The sequence below is a fragment of the Cyprinodon tularosa genome, unplaced genomic scaffold, assembly GCF_016077235.1.
Source record: "Cyprinodon tularosa strain WSP-4 unplaced genomic scaffold, ASM1607723v1 ctg98, whole genome shotgun sequence".
In the NCBI taxonomy this organism is placed as follows: domain Eukaryota; kingdom Metazoa; phylum Chordata; class Actinopteri; order Cyprinodontiformes; family Cyprinodontidae; genus Cyprinodon; species Cyprinodon tularosa.
Genome location: NW_024039762.1, coordinates 4,519,557 through 4,537,198, shown reverse-complemented (window position 1 = coordinate 4,537,198; position 17,642 = coordinate 4,519,557). Strand labels below are relative to the sequence as shown.

General features: G+C 36.3%; 1 protein-coding gene across 4 annotated transcripts in view; it reads left to right on the top strand.

Annotated features, from left to right (window-relative positions):
* The window catches only part of ulk4 (unc-51 like kinase 4), a 123,587-nt gene that overhangs the window by 85,417 nt on the left and 20,528 nt on the right, over positions 1–17,642 (top strand). For all 4 annotated transcript variants that reach the window (XM_038275780.1, XM_038275779.1, XM_038275777.1 and 1 more), the window contains exons 31-32: positions 1,518–1,566; positions 8,479–8,572. In XM_038275780.1, coding sequence (XP_038131708.1) covers positions 1,518–1,566; positions 8,479–8,572 — 143 coding nt within the window. The remainder of the gene's footprint in view (positions 1–1,517; positions 1,567–8,478; positions 8,573–17,642) is intronic.

Sequence of the window (17,642 nt, the reverse complement as noted above, 5' to 3'; positions counted from 1 at the left end):
TATGATACAAATACCTGTAAAAGCTGTTTGGTGAATGGTTGTTTAATGTGGGCTTTATTTAACAGGGGTTTATTAATCAGCTTTTTTTATTTTTTTTATTTTTGCTCTGTTGTAGGTCATCTGTTGTGCTCTGGCTTGCTCTGTGTCTTGCACTCTGTCAATTGATGTATTGCTGGCAGTTTAAAGGTGGCCCAGTTTATCATGTTGTGCTGGCCTGGTCTGTCCTCTCATCTCTCAGCCTGTCAGTTCCATAATGGGGCATCATCCATCACATGTGCAAGCAAACACAATCACACACGTGAGGACTTGCACACATAAACTAAGTCAACGCTTAGCTTTAAGGAAAAAGGCTCAATATAAAGATTGTAAACAACAACAATTATAGAATCAAAAAGCCTAATTTATCTTATTTTGTCTGTAAAAAGAATAACACATTTGGTTTCTTAACAAGTAATAAAAGATTAGAAGTGGAGAGTAATGCTTCGATCTGTAATGCTAATTGAAACATCTATGAAACTTTTCTATGCCGGAAGAGCATATTCTACTCAAATTATGAGCTCACGCCCAGCCCAAAAGTGTCTGGTATTAACACTCTTAAGTGAAAAATCTAAAAAAGAAGAGTAAAATGCGTCATTCGATAAAGGTTTGTTTTGCAGACAACTGTGAATTTAGGGGTAGTAGTGAGGAGAATACACTCTTAGTAAACATGAACAGCTAAATGTAGGGGGAAAAAAGCAGAGCAACAATAGAATAAGGGGTTATTTCATTAATCTTGGGTACTTTGAAACACTTTTACCAAGGGCAGCATATTTACTTCTGAAACTCACCTTTTTCTAAATTAGCTTCTTTAAATCAGAGCCTCTCGACAAGCTATAAATCACAATTAGACTGAAGACAAATGACTGGGCAGCATATTAACACCTGTCTGATTTGAGTTTACTTGGTTCCCGTCACGACCTGAATGCTTTCATGCTTCCAAACACACATATGTAAATAAGACATCTATTCAAACCACTTAAGTTCCTTATCCACTCAGTAATTAAATGTAAATCAAAGAACCTTGGTGAACAGAAGCTTAATTTATCTCTGTTCTTTTTTTTCTATTTTTTCTTTCAAAAAGCGACAGATGTTTTTTTCTTTCTCCTTTTATTCCCCCACCCTTGTCTCCATATCCTTGCCTCTTTCTAACAAATATTATTCCCCTCATCTTGTTCTCCATCCTCTTTCTGTGTCTTTCCATCTCTTGTTGTGCCTTCAATCTATTATCATCACCTCTGCTCTTTAAAAGCTGAAGAGAGATTTTCTCTTTTTAGTTTCACTGATGGAAGGCAGGAATCAGTGGATTGAAATCTACTCTTAATTGAGCTTTAACAACCCAGTCCACATTCATGTGTCTCTAAGACTGTTTTTGTGGGCAGAAAATGCATGTCTGAGTAGTGTAGAAAATCTATAAAATGATTTTCTGACCTTGGTTTGTCTACAGCTCATTCACTATGTTTATTATATCTTCTTCTCAGGTGGATTAATCATAGCAGGATCCTGCCAGCTGTCTATCAGCTCATAATGGTAAGAAACCCTCTCCTTTTGATGATGGCACTCCATCAGCCAGTCGTCAAATAAAACAACTATCATAGACATTAATGTTATATAGAAATGCACCCATTAGTACATCTGAATGTGACTAGTTATGCAAATGTCAGAATCAGACGATAAATAATCTGTTTTTAATCTGATTGCCTCAAGTTTTAAAATATCCCCCACATTGAACAATCAATTAACAACGATGATCAACCCTTTGAATGAATTGTGTTTTAGTCAAACTTGGTGGTCCTGGACGAAACTGGCTGCTATTTGTAAAGAATGCGAATGCAGACAATACTCATTCATTAGATGAGTAACCACACCCACACACATACACATACCCACACCCCCTCAAACTCACACAACTGAACAACATCTTTAGTAGGCTACCCATCTCTTTCCTGTGGTTACGTGCCGACCCTCCAACATGAACCAATGTCTTAATGAAATAATGTATCACATCTTCACACAGACCAGATGGGTTTCTCTATGAACCCATCTTTTCTCCATGCACTTGTGCTCACCCTCTAAGTAAACAAACCTTCCAGTGTATTTTATCATATTTTCAGAATAGCCATACTAAAGTATAACTTGTTTTTGGCATAGCACACTGTTTTTATCTAAACACAATGAGGTTTATTTCTGTGAGAAACGATGTGGTCCAGATTGTGGATGAAAATGGTTCTGAAGTGGAAGCAAAGATGGAGGAGGGTGTCTTGGAAGTAGAAGCGACACAACATTTGATCCAGGATTTAAGAAGACTGGCCAATCAACAAATGGAAATGGACCTGAAGAAAACATTCCTCTTCCACGCCAAGAGTGGAGACTTAAACTAGTCTTCATACGGTGAGGAAAAAGGAGGCAGATCAAGAGTAGAAAATATAAAGATGAGACCAGGACCAATATGCTGTGCAACATCTCAGGTGGATGACATCAGGTCGATTGAAGGAGTTATACTGGAGATGACAATCCTAGAGGCGAAGCATGAGTTGAGAGTCACTTGGAGACAATTGGATGTTAGACCTCCAGGAAAACATGGGTCTGTTGAATCTTGGGTGTGTATATCTACCAAAGCATTAGGCTACAAAAAGTCTGTGTGATGCAGTGTCTGGAAAGCCTTTATCCTAGGCAACTATGTCCTTACAACAGTTTCATGTAATTTCTAGAATTTTTCAATGTGATAGGAGAGAAAAAAGGACAAAATTATGACATAATTTGTGAAAAGAATACAGTTCAAGGCAGTTTGCCGAAAGATCCTTAGATCACGACTGGCTGTCCTCAGTCAGACCTGCCCATTCGTGCTTCACAGGTTTAACAGCTTATCTACTTCACTCTAGAAACAAAGCACAAACTAGTATCCAACAGTTTTATCATATTGCAGTTTTTATGCAACCTGCCATCTACTAGGATTATAGTATATTTGATGTTTTTATAACGAATGATCTAGAAGTACCCTTATTCGGCCGACTTAAGGACTTTAGACTGTCAAATTTTAACACAAAAATTTTTCTGAATCTTTTAGTAAGTCAAAGTGATGTGACATAGTGCCCAATATCTTAATATTTAGATGCTTTTCTTTTCCCATCATTATTTGATTAAAAAAGTATTTTATAGCTGCTTTAAATAAAGGATCCAACAAGTTCATCCTTTAAAGAACTCAATCAAAAACATGTACTTTGACGAACCTCTTTAAGTTTATTCAAAATAAGATAAAGGTCAGTCAGATATCCTGCAAAAAAAACAATTGAGATTAAAATCTACTTCAGTGGTTTCCCATAAGATCCAAAACCGCTATCACTATTAAAGAAATTGCAGTACAGTTTTTTAATCTTTTATAAATGATAGTCTCTTAAAGGAAAAACTTGAATGGTTGAAAAAAGGACTTTCCAAATCACATCTCAAAGAAAACCCTAAATTGGTATTGCCCAGGAAAAGGCAAACCAGTTCATCTTTAATATTGTTGGAGTTTGCATTTTTTTTTCCTTCTAGTCCTGCTATGCCTTTTCTTACTCACTCCATCTACCTATTCTAGATATGCCTATGCAAATGAGTTGGAGTTCCGCTGACCTATTAGAGGGCTCATGTAATTGACTGGCAGGTCAGCACGAGGGAGAATGAAGGGTTAATAGACTGGGAGTATGGACTGCACTGCTCAGACCCAACACATGACCTTATGCACAAACACACGGCTCTTGTCTGTTAACACTGGGGCGTAGAAACGTTCCCAGTAAACAATTTATTTCACCTGACCCTTTTTGCAAACACACATTCAAATGCATCCTCCAACATGGTGCAATCTGTTCCCAGCAAACCAAAATACTTGTGCTGCAAGAAACAATTTCCACTCTCCTTCCAAACACACACACATACACACCCATCCTGAATAATGAGCGTTCGACATGGCTGCTTTCACAACCGTGACTAGCTGATGCAGAATATTTAAACACTCTTATCCAGCAGCCTGATTAACTCGTCTCTTGATTGTTTACCCCTGTCTGAACCACTCATGTCCGGTTCCATTAGAGCTGTCTGTGTTGCTCGCCCATGGATTGATTTATGTTGGCTGAAAATTTTTGATCAAGACAGAGTATACCTGCCACTAGTGATCACATTTCTCACGGAAAAAGTCTCTTAATTGTATTTGTCTACATGATGAAGTAGTTGTGTGTCAGACATTAAAGAGCCTGAGGATGGTGGCTAAACCTGGTTTATTAACTGTTCGCTTGCTGAGCCTCAGGAGATGAGCGACTACTTCGATGCTTGCAGTCAAATATGTTTACAGACAGTGTAGAACTGATGCTATACATGCAGAAATCTCTTGTTAGTTACACTAATATAGCCTGAATGTCTCATAAACTGTGAGACTACTCATTTTGTTATTATTTATTTTATCCTTTTTTTGTATTCACTGTAAAGTTATGTTGAAACCTTTTAGCTCATAAAGATCAAAAAGTTTAGCTTTGTCATTTGTTGCCATGGAAAATCAGTTTGTCCGAGGTGTGAATGGATGCCATTGTCTTTAGCCTCAGGCAACCGCACCTGATGAGTACCAGCCTGACTTAGCAGCCCGTTCACAGATCACACTGATGCTCGCGGACCCTGGAGGCAGTGCTGGCATATCTTTAACAGGATCAAATGCTGAAGAGGAAGAGGAAGTAGGAAAGAAAAAAAAAAAAGAAGTAAGGACTGCAGATCCTATTAGTGGGTGAAAGTTGTAGCTGGAAAGGGTGAAAGTAGAAGTTAAAGAGAAAGAAGCTTTCGGGAGATGGCAATAAGAGAAAGGTGAAAACTGTGGATAGAAAACCAACAATTATCCCACTTTAGATCTCTAATATTATCCAAATACGGCGTCTGTTATTATTCTCAGAGATAACATCTGTCTGCTGTAGCTTTTCATTTTTCATGCTTCTATCAATAGAAATGTCACAGCAGATCCACCCAGGTGTTCAAGCACACAGTCTATGAGGAGAACAAAAAGATCATTAGGATGGGACTATTTTCAGGAATAGCACTGACAGCTCCATCTGTAAAGCAGCCCTTGTTATTAAAACATACCTTCGCCTGTATTTCAGTCTGTCAAGAAGCCTTAATTCGAGCCTCTGTCCAAAAAATAATTTTGGCGGTTTCCCCTAACATGTTGAGGTAAATGTTTTGATCGCTTTTGAAGCAGTTTTAGGTTTATGCTCCATTTTAATATATTCTGAATTTGTTTAGCCTACTAAAACTACATCTCATTTATACAAGAGACTTTTTAAAAGTGTCTTTGTACTAAAAATAAGTAGTTAACCTTAATAAATCCAACAGGAGAATTAGGCTGAGAGCCTAGCACATTTGAATGCGAATAAAAAGAAAACCTTAAAATGAAATGCTGATGTAAAAAAAAAGGGTTTAAATGTACTTAAGAATGACAGAATAATGAGCAGTGCAAGGCTGCTGGTAATGATAATAAGGACTCAGATGAAATTATGGTAATTGTAAATATAAAAATATGAGAAATAACTACAATAAATAATCACAACCATAATAAAATTACAAAAATAGTGAACACTACCCATAACACAAGTGCTTAGGTACCCATAAACAAACTGCAACTACAGCTTCCAGCCTGCCTTGCAGCTCTGACATCCCACCATAGGTCAGGGGTCGGAAACCCAAACTGTTCAAAGAGCCACATTTGACCAAAAAAAAAACAAAAACCAATCTGTCTGTAGCAGCAAAAATGTAAAAGTCTTATATAAGCCTCATAAGGCAGCACGGGCCTATAAAAAAGGACAATGTGGGCTTAAATATATAATAAGCATTCATGATTATCATGGAGCAAATGTCACATAGGAGCATGAGGTGAGGGAGGAGCAGTGAACTCTCTCCCCACGTGGAATTCACTGCGTGCTGCTTTACCGCCCTTCACTGCACGGTTTAGGTTTTGTTGCATTGATGAAATAATAGAAACACGATAAAGGAATCTTTCTATGGTGGACGCATTTCTGTTTGAACGAGTTGATTGAGTCATGAAGAACCAAGCAGGAACTGACATCCATCAGAGCAGTGCTCACTAACCCTGAAATTCCTCCATCACCAACATTCCTTGGTGTTATTTTTATTTTGAGGATTTGGGGAAAAAATGGAAGAAAATTCATATACCTGCATGAGAGTGAAAGCTGTTCAATCTCTGAATAGTTTTCCATCCTTGAACCAAAACTAGCAGCAGTAGTGGAGTTTGGAAATGCAATCCCCTTCTTAAATCCATATTTTTTCTCCTCTAATTTATCCAGAAGTTCTACAATGGCAGCCCATTGCTCCCCAAGGGGATGGGTTTAAATGCAGAGAGTGAATTTCATTGCTCTGTATCCTGACATTGTAATGACAAAAAAAAAAAATGCAAGAAGCCATGGACCTCAGCCAAGAGCTCCAGTAGCCTCCCAAAGATGAGTTTAAAAAGTAAAACCCTTGCTTTTTGTTTTTATTTGCTACTTTAAGCATGCCTGGGCAGGTAGTTAAAGGTAGGCTTAAAAGCTGACATTTACTCCAGAATATGTTTAACTTCAACTTATACTACAATATCTATTGTCTGATCTGAACTTAATTGCTGAGGCTACTTTTCTGGTTTATTTTGAACTCTTTGAACTATAGTGAATGAGACTGTGTGAACAGGCTGCTGATTAATGTCAGTTATTCCCTTTTCTCTCATCTCCTTTCTCCCTGTTTGGTTTCCCTTTTCCTTTTTTTCTGAACCACTAGAGATGATAGCCTTTGCTATATATCATGTGGTTTAGCACCCTTAGTCTAGCAAAGGCACAATACCACTACAAGCTGGGACCCATCACAGATTACTACATTCCAACTTCAAATCAATGCTGTGTTAATCTGCAAATTTGCTGTTGTTTGAGTGATGATTAATTGATGCCTAAATTTAGCTGAAGCTTATGTGTTTTTGCTGGTTTCCCTTTGGTAGTTTAATTTGTTTCAGTTAGTAGTATTAAGTTCAAACATTTTTTTTACATACTGTAGATAGAGTGTAGTCTGTGGTTCTTTCATATAAGTGAACTGCTGTCTGTAGGTGCCAATGATGCATCATTATTATATTATTCTTAGTTAACAGCTGATAATGTTAAGAAATGTATTGTGGTTTGGTTAATGAGTTCATAACTACAGACTTCAATTTAGGGTAAAAAGGTAAAGGTGCTTTAGTTGTCGTTATACTTAGAACATGCAGCGAAATTTTGTCAATCAAATGTAGAGTTAGCCTGAGCCTCTGAGACTGAGTGCGCCGCCACTAATGGCCAACCAGACAAGACCAGCATGTCTTTAGTATCTTCTAATTTTTTTTTAATTGTCCTTCTTTTTTTATTAAATGTCTCTAATTGTGAATTAAAGTTGTTGCTATTTACAATTGGTTCATTCAAACCCAGGTCCACCACAGGTTTAAATAGCCATCTTATATAAATCTTATACAAATGTTTATAAAAGCTCATTAATTCTATCCTCTCTCAGTCTTTGCTGATATGTTTTTAATAAAAGAGCCCCCCTTTATCATGGCAACAAGCTACCCTGCTGTACTCTCTAGGAATGTATTTCTAACCTCTTTATTTAGGCTTTACTTAATTAAACGATAATAGGTTTTCCCTGAGCCATCCCCCAAACCTTTTTTGTGTCTCTCATGAGCTGATAGATACAGCCATATTCAATGAAGTATTGTTATTTAAATGTTCAATGTTCAGATCAATCAAATCAAGTTTTTTTTAGATTTTCCACTGAAAGCTATTGATAAGTCATAATTTAAGATTAAAATTACACATCAAATTTGAATACAGAAATGTGAACTAAATAAATGTGTTTAATACCAGCTCTTATTCTAAAAAAGAAAATACAAGCCTCATCTAAAGAAATGTTCTAATTTACTGGATGTGACTATAGGACTTTGAGAAAATAATGACAACTCGTGTCCCTAAAATTGACGTACAGTGTTCTCATTTTTAGAAATCTTCAGATTGTTCAGTTGAACTGCACAGGCAATATTTCTCAAAGATGTAGTTGCTTTTATGAACAAGCTCTTGGGAATATATTCCTGCAGCATACCAGGAGTGAGAATATTTTAAAGATCTTCAGTCTTTCCATGGAAGAAACCTGACACTGATTGAACCGTTGTCTTCATACATCTACATTATATTTATAGTCTATAAGAACATTGGATGGAGAGCTTTAATCTCTGTTTTCTCCTGTATTTTTATAGGATTCAATTACAGAGGAAATTTATTCTGTTAACATCTTTACATTTATTAGGTCTACTTTTTATGTCCTCACATTTAATGATATGCTAGATATTATCTGAGATTTAAAACACTCACTCTTAAAATGATTAGCAAACCTGTAACTGACTTTGTCTTTAACTTTTTAAAGGCGAACAGCATTACCAGTGGAACAGTCAAGAATGCAGTCGTCTTGCTGTGTAATCTTAGCGGAGACACAGTCAAAAATCAGCAACAACAACAAGGTACAGTATTACATTCTATATGCATGCTTTTCCTTTGATGCTTTTGTTTTTTCCATTAGTAAGGAAGGATTATTAGAAAATAATACCTGACTCCCAAAATTATATAAACTGCCAGTTAAATATCAATCAATTAATTAATCAACCAATCAATCAATATCAATTAGTGAGCTCTATATATTAATGTAGGCAACTAAACATTATGATTGAACATTAGTGGCACCAAAATGAGCCACAAATGTACTTTTTGTGTACTCAGTGTACTGATCTATTGTAGAAAGTTACCCTGAAAATATCTGGATGCCCCAAAAACGAAAAGCGAAGCAGTTACGGTAATTGATCTAAAACCATTTATCACTGACTGTATTGCAGGATCTGTGTGTGCTCTTTAAAGCTCTTCTGGGCTTAGCACTGCAGTTGGGTGATACATTGTTAAAACATCACTTTATCTAATTTCAGCTTTCTATCTTTTCTTAGCATGTTCATATCTTAACTTTTAACACACCTGTGTATAGGGAATGACTGGTACTACTTTACAATAAGGCTCCTCTTATAAATGTAAATAGTTTATAGGGAATGGCATGTTATTATTTAATCTGTAATCACTTCATTACTCATTCATAAGAGTTAGTTGAACAGCTTAGGATCCCCGTTTGGAACAAAAATGGTCAGTTTTCTCTTGCTCACCCATAATTATTACATAATAAACTCAATTAAGTGGCTTTCTGTAAAGCCTTTCGGTAGTCGAAGAGATGGCATCACAGCCTAAGCATAGGCTCACTGTAAAGCTGAAAAATGAAATCTTTTTTACCTTTCTGACAGACACCTGGAGGATTTTGATTGGCTCCAGATAGCATTAAGAACTATTAATAATTCACTCCACCTTGATAAAAACTGTTTTCCACCTGAGGGAAAAAATACAACCTGATCGTCAAACTACTTTCCTCATGTTTCCCTGTGGCTGTGAAGTTCTTCTGTGAACATAATTGGGTTTTCTGTGCCCTACATCTTCATTTTATCTCTGGCTAATCAGACCCGAATATAAGTGCTTTTAGACATGCACAGCAAAACACTCAAACTGGATCAGAAGTTGCAAAAAAAAAAAAAAAAATGCAATAAATATATGTAATATGAATAAATAATAATTAAACTATTCATGCAATCACAGATTACATATTTGATTACATATTTCTGTAATAATTCAAGTACACACAATAATGCATATATAACATTACTGTATAAACATACCTCCATGCATTTATGCAGTCATAGAATCTTTGACGGCAAAAATAGAAGTTTACTAAACTCCTGGGTTTTACCAGTACCCCTATTCAGTGGTCATAAAGCACAGCACTCTGATACTTGTAGAAATTCCTGAAAAGCTAATAGTTTGTCTCCATGTCCCTCCTCCTTTCACTCATTTAGAGCAAATCTTTTCCTAGGAGAGCTCATAGCAAACATTTCTTCTACTATCTCCTCTGGGTCAGCAGTGCAGCAGTTTACTAGTCAGCATCATTATCGTCCAATCAGCCCCCCACCAACAGGAAACTGTCAGCACAGCACTAACACCAGTCTGGCAATTAACACCATCTCCTTTTCCTTATTGTTTCATTCCTCTCGTGTGCTTCTATTTAGTTTTCGATTATCTCCCACTTTTCTAGACTAATCAGTACGTATTTTACTCCATCATCTTATTTTTGTCTGTTTTCTGTTTTACACATCCCTCATTGCCTATTTTTGGCCCTTCTTCTCCTCTCTCCGTTGTTTTCCTGAGCCGTTCACTCCAGATCGGTGTAGTGACGGGAGAGAACAGGGGAAAGGGGAGAGGAGAGAAAAGCAAAAAAGGGAGGATGCGTGAATAATTGGCTTTTTAAGGTGTGACAGAGAGAGGAGGGTAGCTGTGGATTGTGAGTCTATGTGTATGTGTTGTTAAACAATGAAATAGACACTGAAGAAGAGCAAAACAAGGAAGTGGGTTTTTTTGTGTGTGTTTGTGCAACTCTATCTGTGTGTGTTTCTCTGTGTATGTGCGAGGCAGAGAGAAGATGTGTGGAGTGGAGGATTCAGAAGAACCAGGCATCTATCTGTGTCTATGTGTGTGTAAGAGAGGAGATGAGGTTTATAATTGGGCAGATTTGCCTCTGACTGAGATAATCCCCCCTGGGGAATAAAGACAGAGATAGGACAGAAGAAGGGAAAAAAGAAAAAGAGGGCAAAAAAAAATGGGAGGAGAGGTATATGATAAGAAAGCCAAAATGGCAATAGAGGAGGTAAAATGGTGACGGGAGGAAGAATGGGATGAAAAGGCCTACATGTGGGTCAGAAAGACACGTTGAGAGAAAACTGGAGGTTAGAATGACTGACAGAGATGAAGAGAAAGCAGGAGAAAGATAACCTGATTCCACAGTGAAATGGGATTTCAAAATAAAGTTCTCTTTAATGTGCATGCTCATAGATTGCTCAGTTTTAATTTGAGTGCAAGCAGCAGACTGATGGGAACTGTCTAGGCTGTAATCTGATTGAATGAGGATATGAAGCCTTGGGCTTCTCCAGTGTGAGGGAATATGAGACCTGTTTGGTAGGCACACCGACATGCAGACCTGATTTAATAAAGAAATTAACACATTGGAAGCATTTGAAATTCAATCCAACAGTTCAAAAGTACATTTAAGGTGAGATATTATTGAGCAAGGTCTAGGCTTCAGGTTTGGACAAAATGTTGTTAAACTATATCTGTAATTAATGAGCAACTCTTTGGGAACTATTTATTAGTGCATGGATGTCCAGGGTTCCTCTTCTGGTGCTTGGTGTCACCTTGTTTTATGCATCTTAATTTATAAAACCATTCAGCTAACTGACTCACTAAACACACTATTTTTGTGTCTGAGAGATTTGTATTAATAGGTCATTTATGTGTCCCAACAAACTCACACATATTTGAGAAATCAATAATAATGCTTCTTAGAATATCTTATATCCTGTATTTTTTTTATGCTAGTGTTTTCACACGAGATAATTATTAGCATTAGCAAATTTAAGCCAGACTAATAGCAAGGCTTCTTCAGTTAAACTGAATTGACAATTTTTCTTAAAAGAACAAAGCATTTTAATCACGTTCAAGATGTAAGAAACAAGATTTTTTATAACAATTAGACATTAAATAAACAGCTTTTTTCTATTTTAGGTCAATTAGATGAGCAAAATAATGTTAGATTTGCTAAACTCCAGAATAATCAGAAAGAAAACTAGTCTTCATTCAAATTCAGAATTTAACATGAGTTTCCAGGGTGTTTGGGAGAAATGCCTATAAATCTATTTAATGTCGGATGTTTTGAGCAACCCTTCACTATAGTTTGCTGGAATTTTGACCCATTTCTCCTGATGGTGTAGAGAGGCTGATTTGTACGGCCCTTCTGTCACACATCTTTTCAGCTCTGGTCCAAATGTTCTTCAGGACTGAGATAAGGACCTACCTATCTACATTTTTCCTCCTAAAGAAAAAATGATAATTGTGATCCACTGCTTCAGTTTTAGTTTCAGTTAACTTTTTTCTCTTAGGTTTCTTTTGGAGTGCTGTGCTCTTCTTCGTTGGGTGGCCTTTCAGTTGAGGTTGATTTACTGTACATGTAGGTAATGATGCAACCCTACCAGCTTCAGCTAAAATCTTAACAAGCTTCTTTTTTGCAGTTGATAAAAACATTTTTTACCAAAACATATTCATCTCCTGACAAAGAGCCCCTCTGCTTCTCATTGATGCTTGGATGTTTCCAGGGTGTAGCTTGCATATAAGCATTTGAATTTTTGAATGGGCACTTGGATACCTCTGGAAATTCTACCCAAAGATTATGGAGAGGTATTTGTTTATCTAATATTGAAAAATAGTCAGTAAGTGGCTATTTGTGGACATTCAACCAGAAATATATCCAGGTCCATTGTGTTAAATGAAAACAGACCAGCTTATTTCTATAACTAATTATAAAATGCATTCTTAACAAGACTGCATAAAAGATTAATAACAGCTTTGCTGAGAGAGGTAATGTTTTCACATCCTTTTTGTTATATTATTTTTCTGAACCAGGCCTGTCCTGGAACCTTACTTCCAGCTGTGCATTTTTTAACCTCTGGATTTGTAAACAATTGCACACATTTATGGCTTTATGTTTGCATTTTATAGTACCTGTATAGTATATATTTATATATTTTTTTTTTTGGACAAAAGACCTATGAATCTATAGGCCTATTAAAAATACAATAAAACTAAGTAAGGCAATAGATTGAGATTTACTACTTTATTGTCATATACGCTTCAGTGTATGCATCAAGGGTCTGAAACTCATGGACATCTTCAGTTCTCAGGTGAATATAGGCGCTATTAATTAAGCTTCCCAATAACACTATAACAACATAGATTTGGTCAGCTGGCATGAACCTGAGTCACTGTGTTTATGTCACACCTGACTCAATTAGCTCCAAAATCCTTTTACACAGACAACAAGGAAATTATTATACTATTTAAACCTTATTGAACAATTCTTTACATCCATTACACAAAGAACACAAGATCAAATAACACACTAAAATACTGCGGTCACGTTAAACTGCATGAATAAATAAAAGCGCGCGGCGGCACCATAGCGGTGGAAATGTTGGCCTGGCACTCAGCAAGGCCAACATTTCCCCCTAATGGCCCCTCTTTGAGAGACATAGATCAGTATTGGTTATTGCAGGCTAACAAAGGACCCCAACAACTACCCATTCCTACGGGGCGGACCAGTTAGTCTGCTTCAATTTCCATGTTTTCTAAACCAAATCAAGGCTTTGTTTTGGTCCACTCTAAAGCCTCGAACTCAACGCTATTTCTGACATTTGGAATTGAAAAAGCTTCCTGGATGGGAAGGGAAATGTCTTGAAATTTGGAAACAAATCAAGTGGATTGTTTTTTAACCTTCTTGGACTGACTAATACCTGGATGACTGAGCATCTTCACTAGCATATTGAATTGGTTTAGCATGGTTAACTGTGTTGAGATAAATAAAATATATATATATATATATATATATATATATATATATATACAATTCAGTTGAATATACTTAACTATTTGTTTTGACTAAACAACCACCTGTCACAAACAGGTCTTTGCTAACATACCTAGTGCCCTTTTGTAAAACCTGATTAAAAGTAAAACACTAAATGCATATTGAGAAAACATTCAGGCTGCTGAAATGATAAAGATCATAACTGATTGCATCGAAATCTCTTTCTTTTTACGTGCTGCTGTGGTTGAGCACAATATCACTTCTAAAGATTACCAGTTAAAGACATTGAGGCAGCTCACCTGTGCTGAATGTAGTTTTTCTAGGCTCTTATGAGACCTGGGGGAGGTAATAATGAAAATAAACAAACTCAGGAGAGGAATTAAAAGCCTCATTGTATACAGCATCGAAAGCTTGGCTATTTATAAAGACAGCGATGCTATCTTTAAATATCTTGAAATTATTACAGCTGATATAAAGGAGAGCTGCATCCGGCACCATTAGCAGAAATGTTGCCTTTACGCAATCAGGTCTTGGGTTCGAATCCTGACCAAAACACCCATAATTGATCAAGCATACACTGATGCAAGGGTGTGAGTCTGTATGCATCACTTTTTGTTGTGTGTTTCTGTTTGTCCTCTGGTTAAATGAGGACCTGCCCAAGGCTCACCAAGGCTCTTTTGGTTTTGTTGGGTTTTGTTTTCAGGTCAAGTATCAATTATAAATACCTACTCCTCTTACGGCCTGTACACCATAAGCAGACTACTGCATGACTTCATGGCTATAACTTAGGCTTTGACGATGCAAATCATCATCTGCTTTCAAATAATGGAGCATTTGTCAAAGAATAACCCACCAGAAACAAAAGACTGCATCATATATGTATTAAATTAAAGCGTCAAGCATGTCATTATTAAATGGATGACGTTTTATTGAAACAAAGACGAGAAAACTGATCCAGCTAGATTTCATCAGCAAACATGCAATTTTTCACAACTGCTTCACTGATGTAGCTGCACCATGGGTACCGATGTAGATCCGTTAATCTCTCTTCTTCAACTCTGATGCTGTGAAAGCTGTGACATCATCATCGTGGCTTTCTCTTATTGTTAAAATACTATATATCTAAACTCCTGAATTAGAAAAAAAACTAATCAAAAACAATATATATCTTTTCTCTTAATTCTGAGCTATATTCTGAGCAAATTCTGGAAATCCTATCGGACTTTCAACTAGAAAAACTCTTTTCTGTTTTAACTGATTCATCATTGCTTTTATGATAGCTGTGACCTAGTCAGACAGTAGTTACAGCTGGGAAAGATAAAAACTGACTATTTATTTGTGCATGCTGTTTGCGCTGAATATTTATTTATTCTATATATATATCAACCCTTGCATAAAATAAAAATTATTTTTTACTATTTTTACTACTTTAATCATGACAGCCATATAACAAGATGTTTTTTGTTATTCATTTGTTTGTCAGATGGGTTCTTGTTCCTTGATGCCATTGCTCTGCTGCTTACAGTTGTGCTCTGAGCACTTCAGTTGTTTCCCAACAGAACTGATTTGAATGTGGTCTATAAATAGATAACTCTGCTAAGCTTTGCATAATGTCTATTTTTAACTCAATAGATAATAAATGCCAAAATAGCTCACTACAAGAAAACGGCTTACTGTTGGTCATAGTAATATTTTTTTATATCAAAACTATTCATACAGTATGTTCAGGTCTCCCAATCAGTTATACAACAAACACATTGTATACCCTGCTGTGTGTTCAGCTATTGGGTTTAATGTGCTGCTTACACACAAATGTTTATTAAAAAACAATATTTAGCTCCATCATGAAGCATTATTTATATTTTTATCATTGCAACAATCTTAGTCAAATGGTCAGATAATGTTATGTTTTAAAGTAGATACTGTTATTAAGTATTTCACAGTTTTCACAGATGAACAGTCAGAAAATATTCACCCTGAGTGTAAGGTGACTAAGGGTTTACCTTTTGAAACAGGTATATCCTAAGCTTGCAACCAGCAACTTTGAAAATGCTTTGGTTTAATAAATGTAGTGCTACAGCTCCCCACTATATAAAACATTAGCAGCTAATTTAGATTATTAGAAGCTGCCTTGAATATCTGCCTTCCTCAGCTTTAATTAGTGACAGCATTTCTGACAAACAGATGGTAACTAATTCATTTGCTGAGGTTTCTTTTCGGTCCCTGTAGCTCCTGCAGCAAAGGATAAATTGCAGGGATGCATTTAATATCTGCTTTGGCAGGGGTCTCTTCTGCTGTTTTTTAATTTTGATAGATTGTTATCAGTCTCATAAGTAAACCTGGACCAATATTAACATCCAGTGTTTACAATGGAGCTAAATCTGTGACAGCTTGCTTTGACATTGAATGTGAGATTGGCATTTCAGATTTAAACACTGAAAGACCAAACAGTGAGAATTCAAACATTGAAATTCCAAACATTGAAAACACACAGTCATAAAATAACCTTAAAAAGGTAAAACACTGGTGATGATACTGTCATCTTCAGCTGCAGCATTTATTCAATGAGAGAGGATTTCTGTGTTACTGTAGAATTCCTGCAGCTAGGATGTCACTATAAGCTGCCAAGTGGGGCTAAACTAAAGAATTATCTTCATTTTTTGACTGTTTCACAGGAAATTTTGAAATTTCATAGTTTTTTTGTTTACAGTATTTAAATTTCTGATATTTAAACTCTCAATGTTTGAAATTTTAGTGTTTAGATTTTCAGTGTGTCATTTGTCAATGCCAGATTTAATTTTCCATGTCAATCCAATAGTTCACTTCTATCTTGTTGTTTGTGAATGTGTTGTGGGAAGGGGTTAGCATGAGTTTGGAACTGAGTTGTGTTTAGCTAAAGCTGAGAAGCAATGTCATCCTTGTGTATTTAATTTTTTTCTGTTATGCTAGGATAAGGAAATTAATATCATATGCTCTATATGATATCAGTAAATATCAGTTATCATTTATAACAGTATCTGATATTGAAATTGGCCGCGTTATAAGTAAATTGCGGCCAGTTGAGGTACAATAATCTTCTTGAAAATGCAGGGAACTGATCTGTGATAGAGTTTAGACAATAGTTATAAAGTCTAATGAAACGGTTTGGTTTCTTTGAGCATCAGGAGCCGTCCCACAGGACTGCGATGTTCTCTCCCCCTGTGCCCAGTGCTGGCAGATTGCACCATAGCAGGACCAAATCTGTCAACTATTTTAGAGGTTCTCTGAGTACTTTTGGTGCTTTTGATGTCAGTTTGGCAAAAAACACTCGGTTGCTATTTATGCACGTCTGTATTTTTTTTTTATTGGAAAAAATCTTAACCAGCCAACTACTTTTTTTTTCTTCTTTTAAGCAGAGTAAGGTTTCTAAGGGTTATTCCTTATCTACAAACATATTGCACAGCTGAATGACCACTCAGAGCCACGTGGGGCAAGAGGAGTGCTATACCTCATTATCTTTATTTCAATCCACAGGAAGAGTGTTGGAAAAGTTGATTTCAGACATTGTGGGTCTCTGGTTTTAAAACTTTTTATTTATTCTTCTGAACAGTCTGATGCCTTCCCTGTAAATAATTATGAAGCAATTTGGCGAGCAGCAAGACAAGATCTTTGTAGAACCTGTCGTATTAAAGTTATAAAGTACTGAAATTAAGCAGCCACCTGCATTCAATCAAGAAAACTGGATCCCAGTGAACCGATTTAATCCAATAATTAGTTCAACTGAATTTGTTGTTGTTTTTTTCTGAAAATTATAAATTAAGCGTTGGAAATGCAGTCATATTATATACCTGGATTTATCCATGACTCATGTTGAGCTGATGTTTACAAACATTTCTGTTTTGCTGTTTTAAGTCGTGTTTGCCTGCTGCATTTCAAGAGGCTCATAAAGGCTTGTTAAACCTGCTTCATAAGGGAAGATATTTTCTGTCAAATATAATGAGCGATGGAAGGCGAGTCTGTGGTGAAGTAATTAATGTTAGCACTGGTCAGTCTTT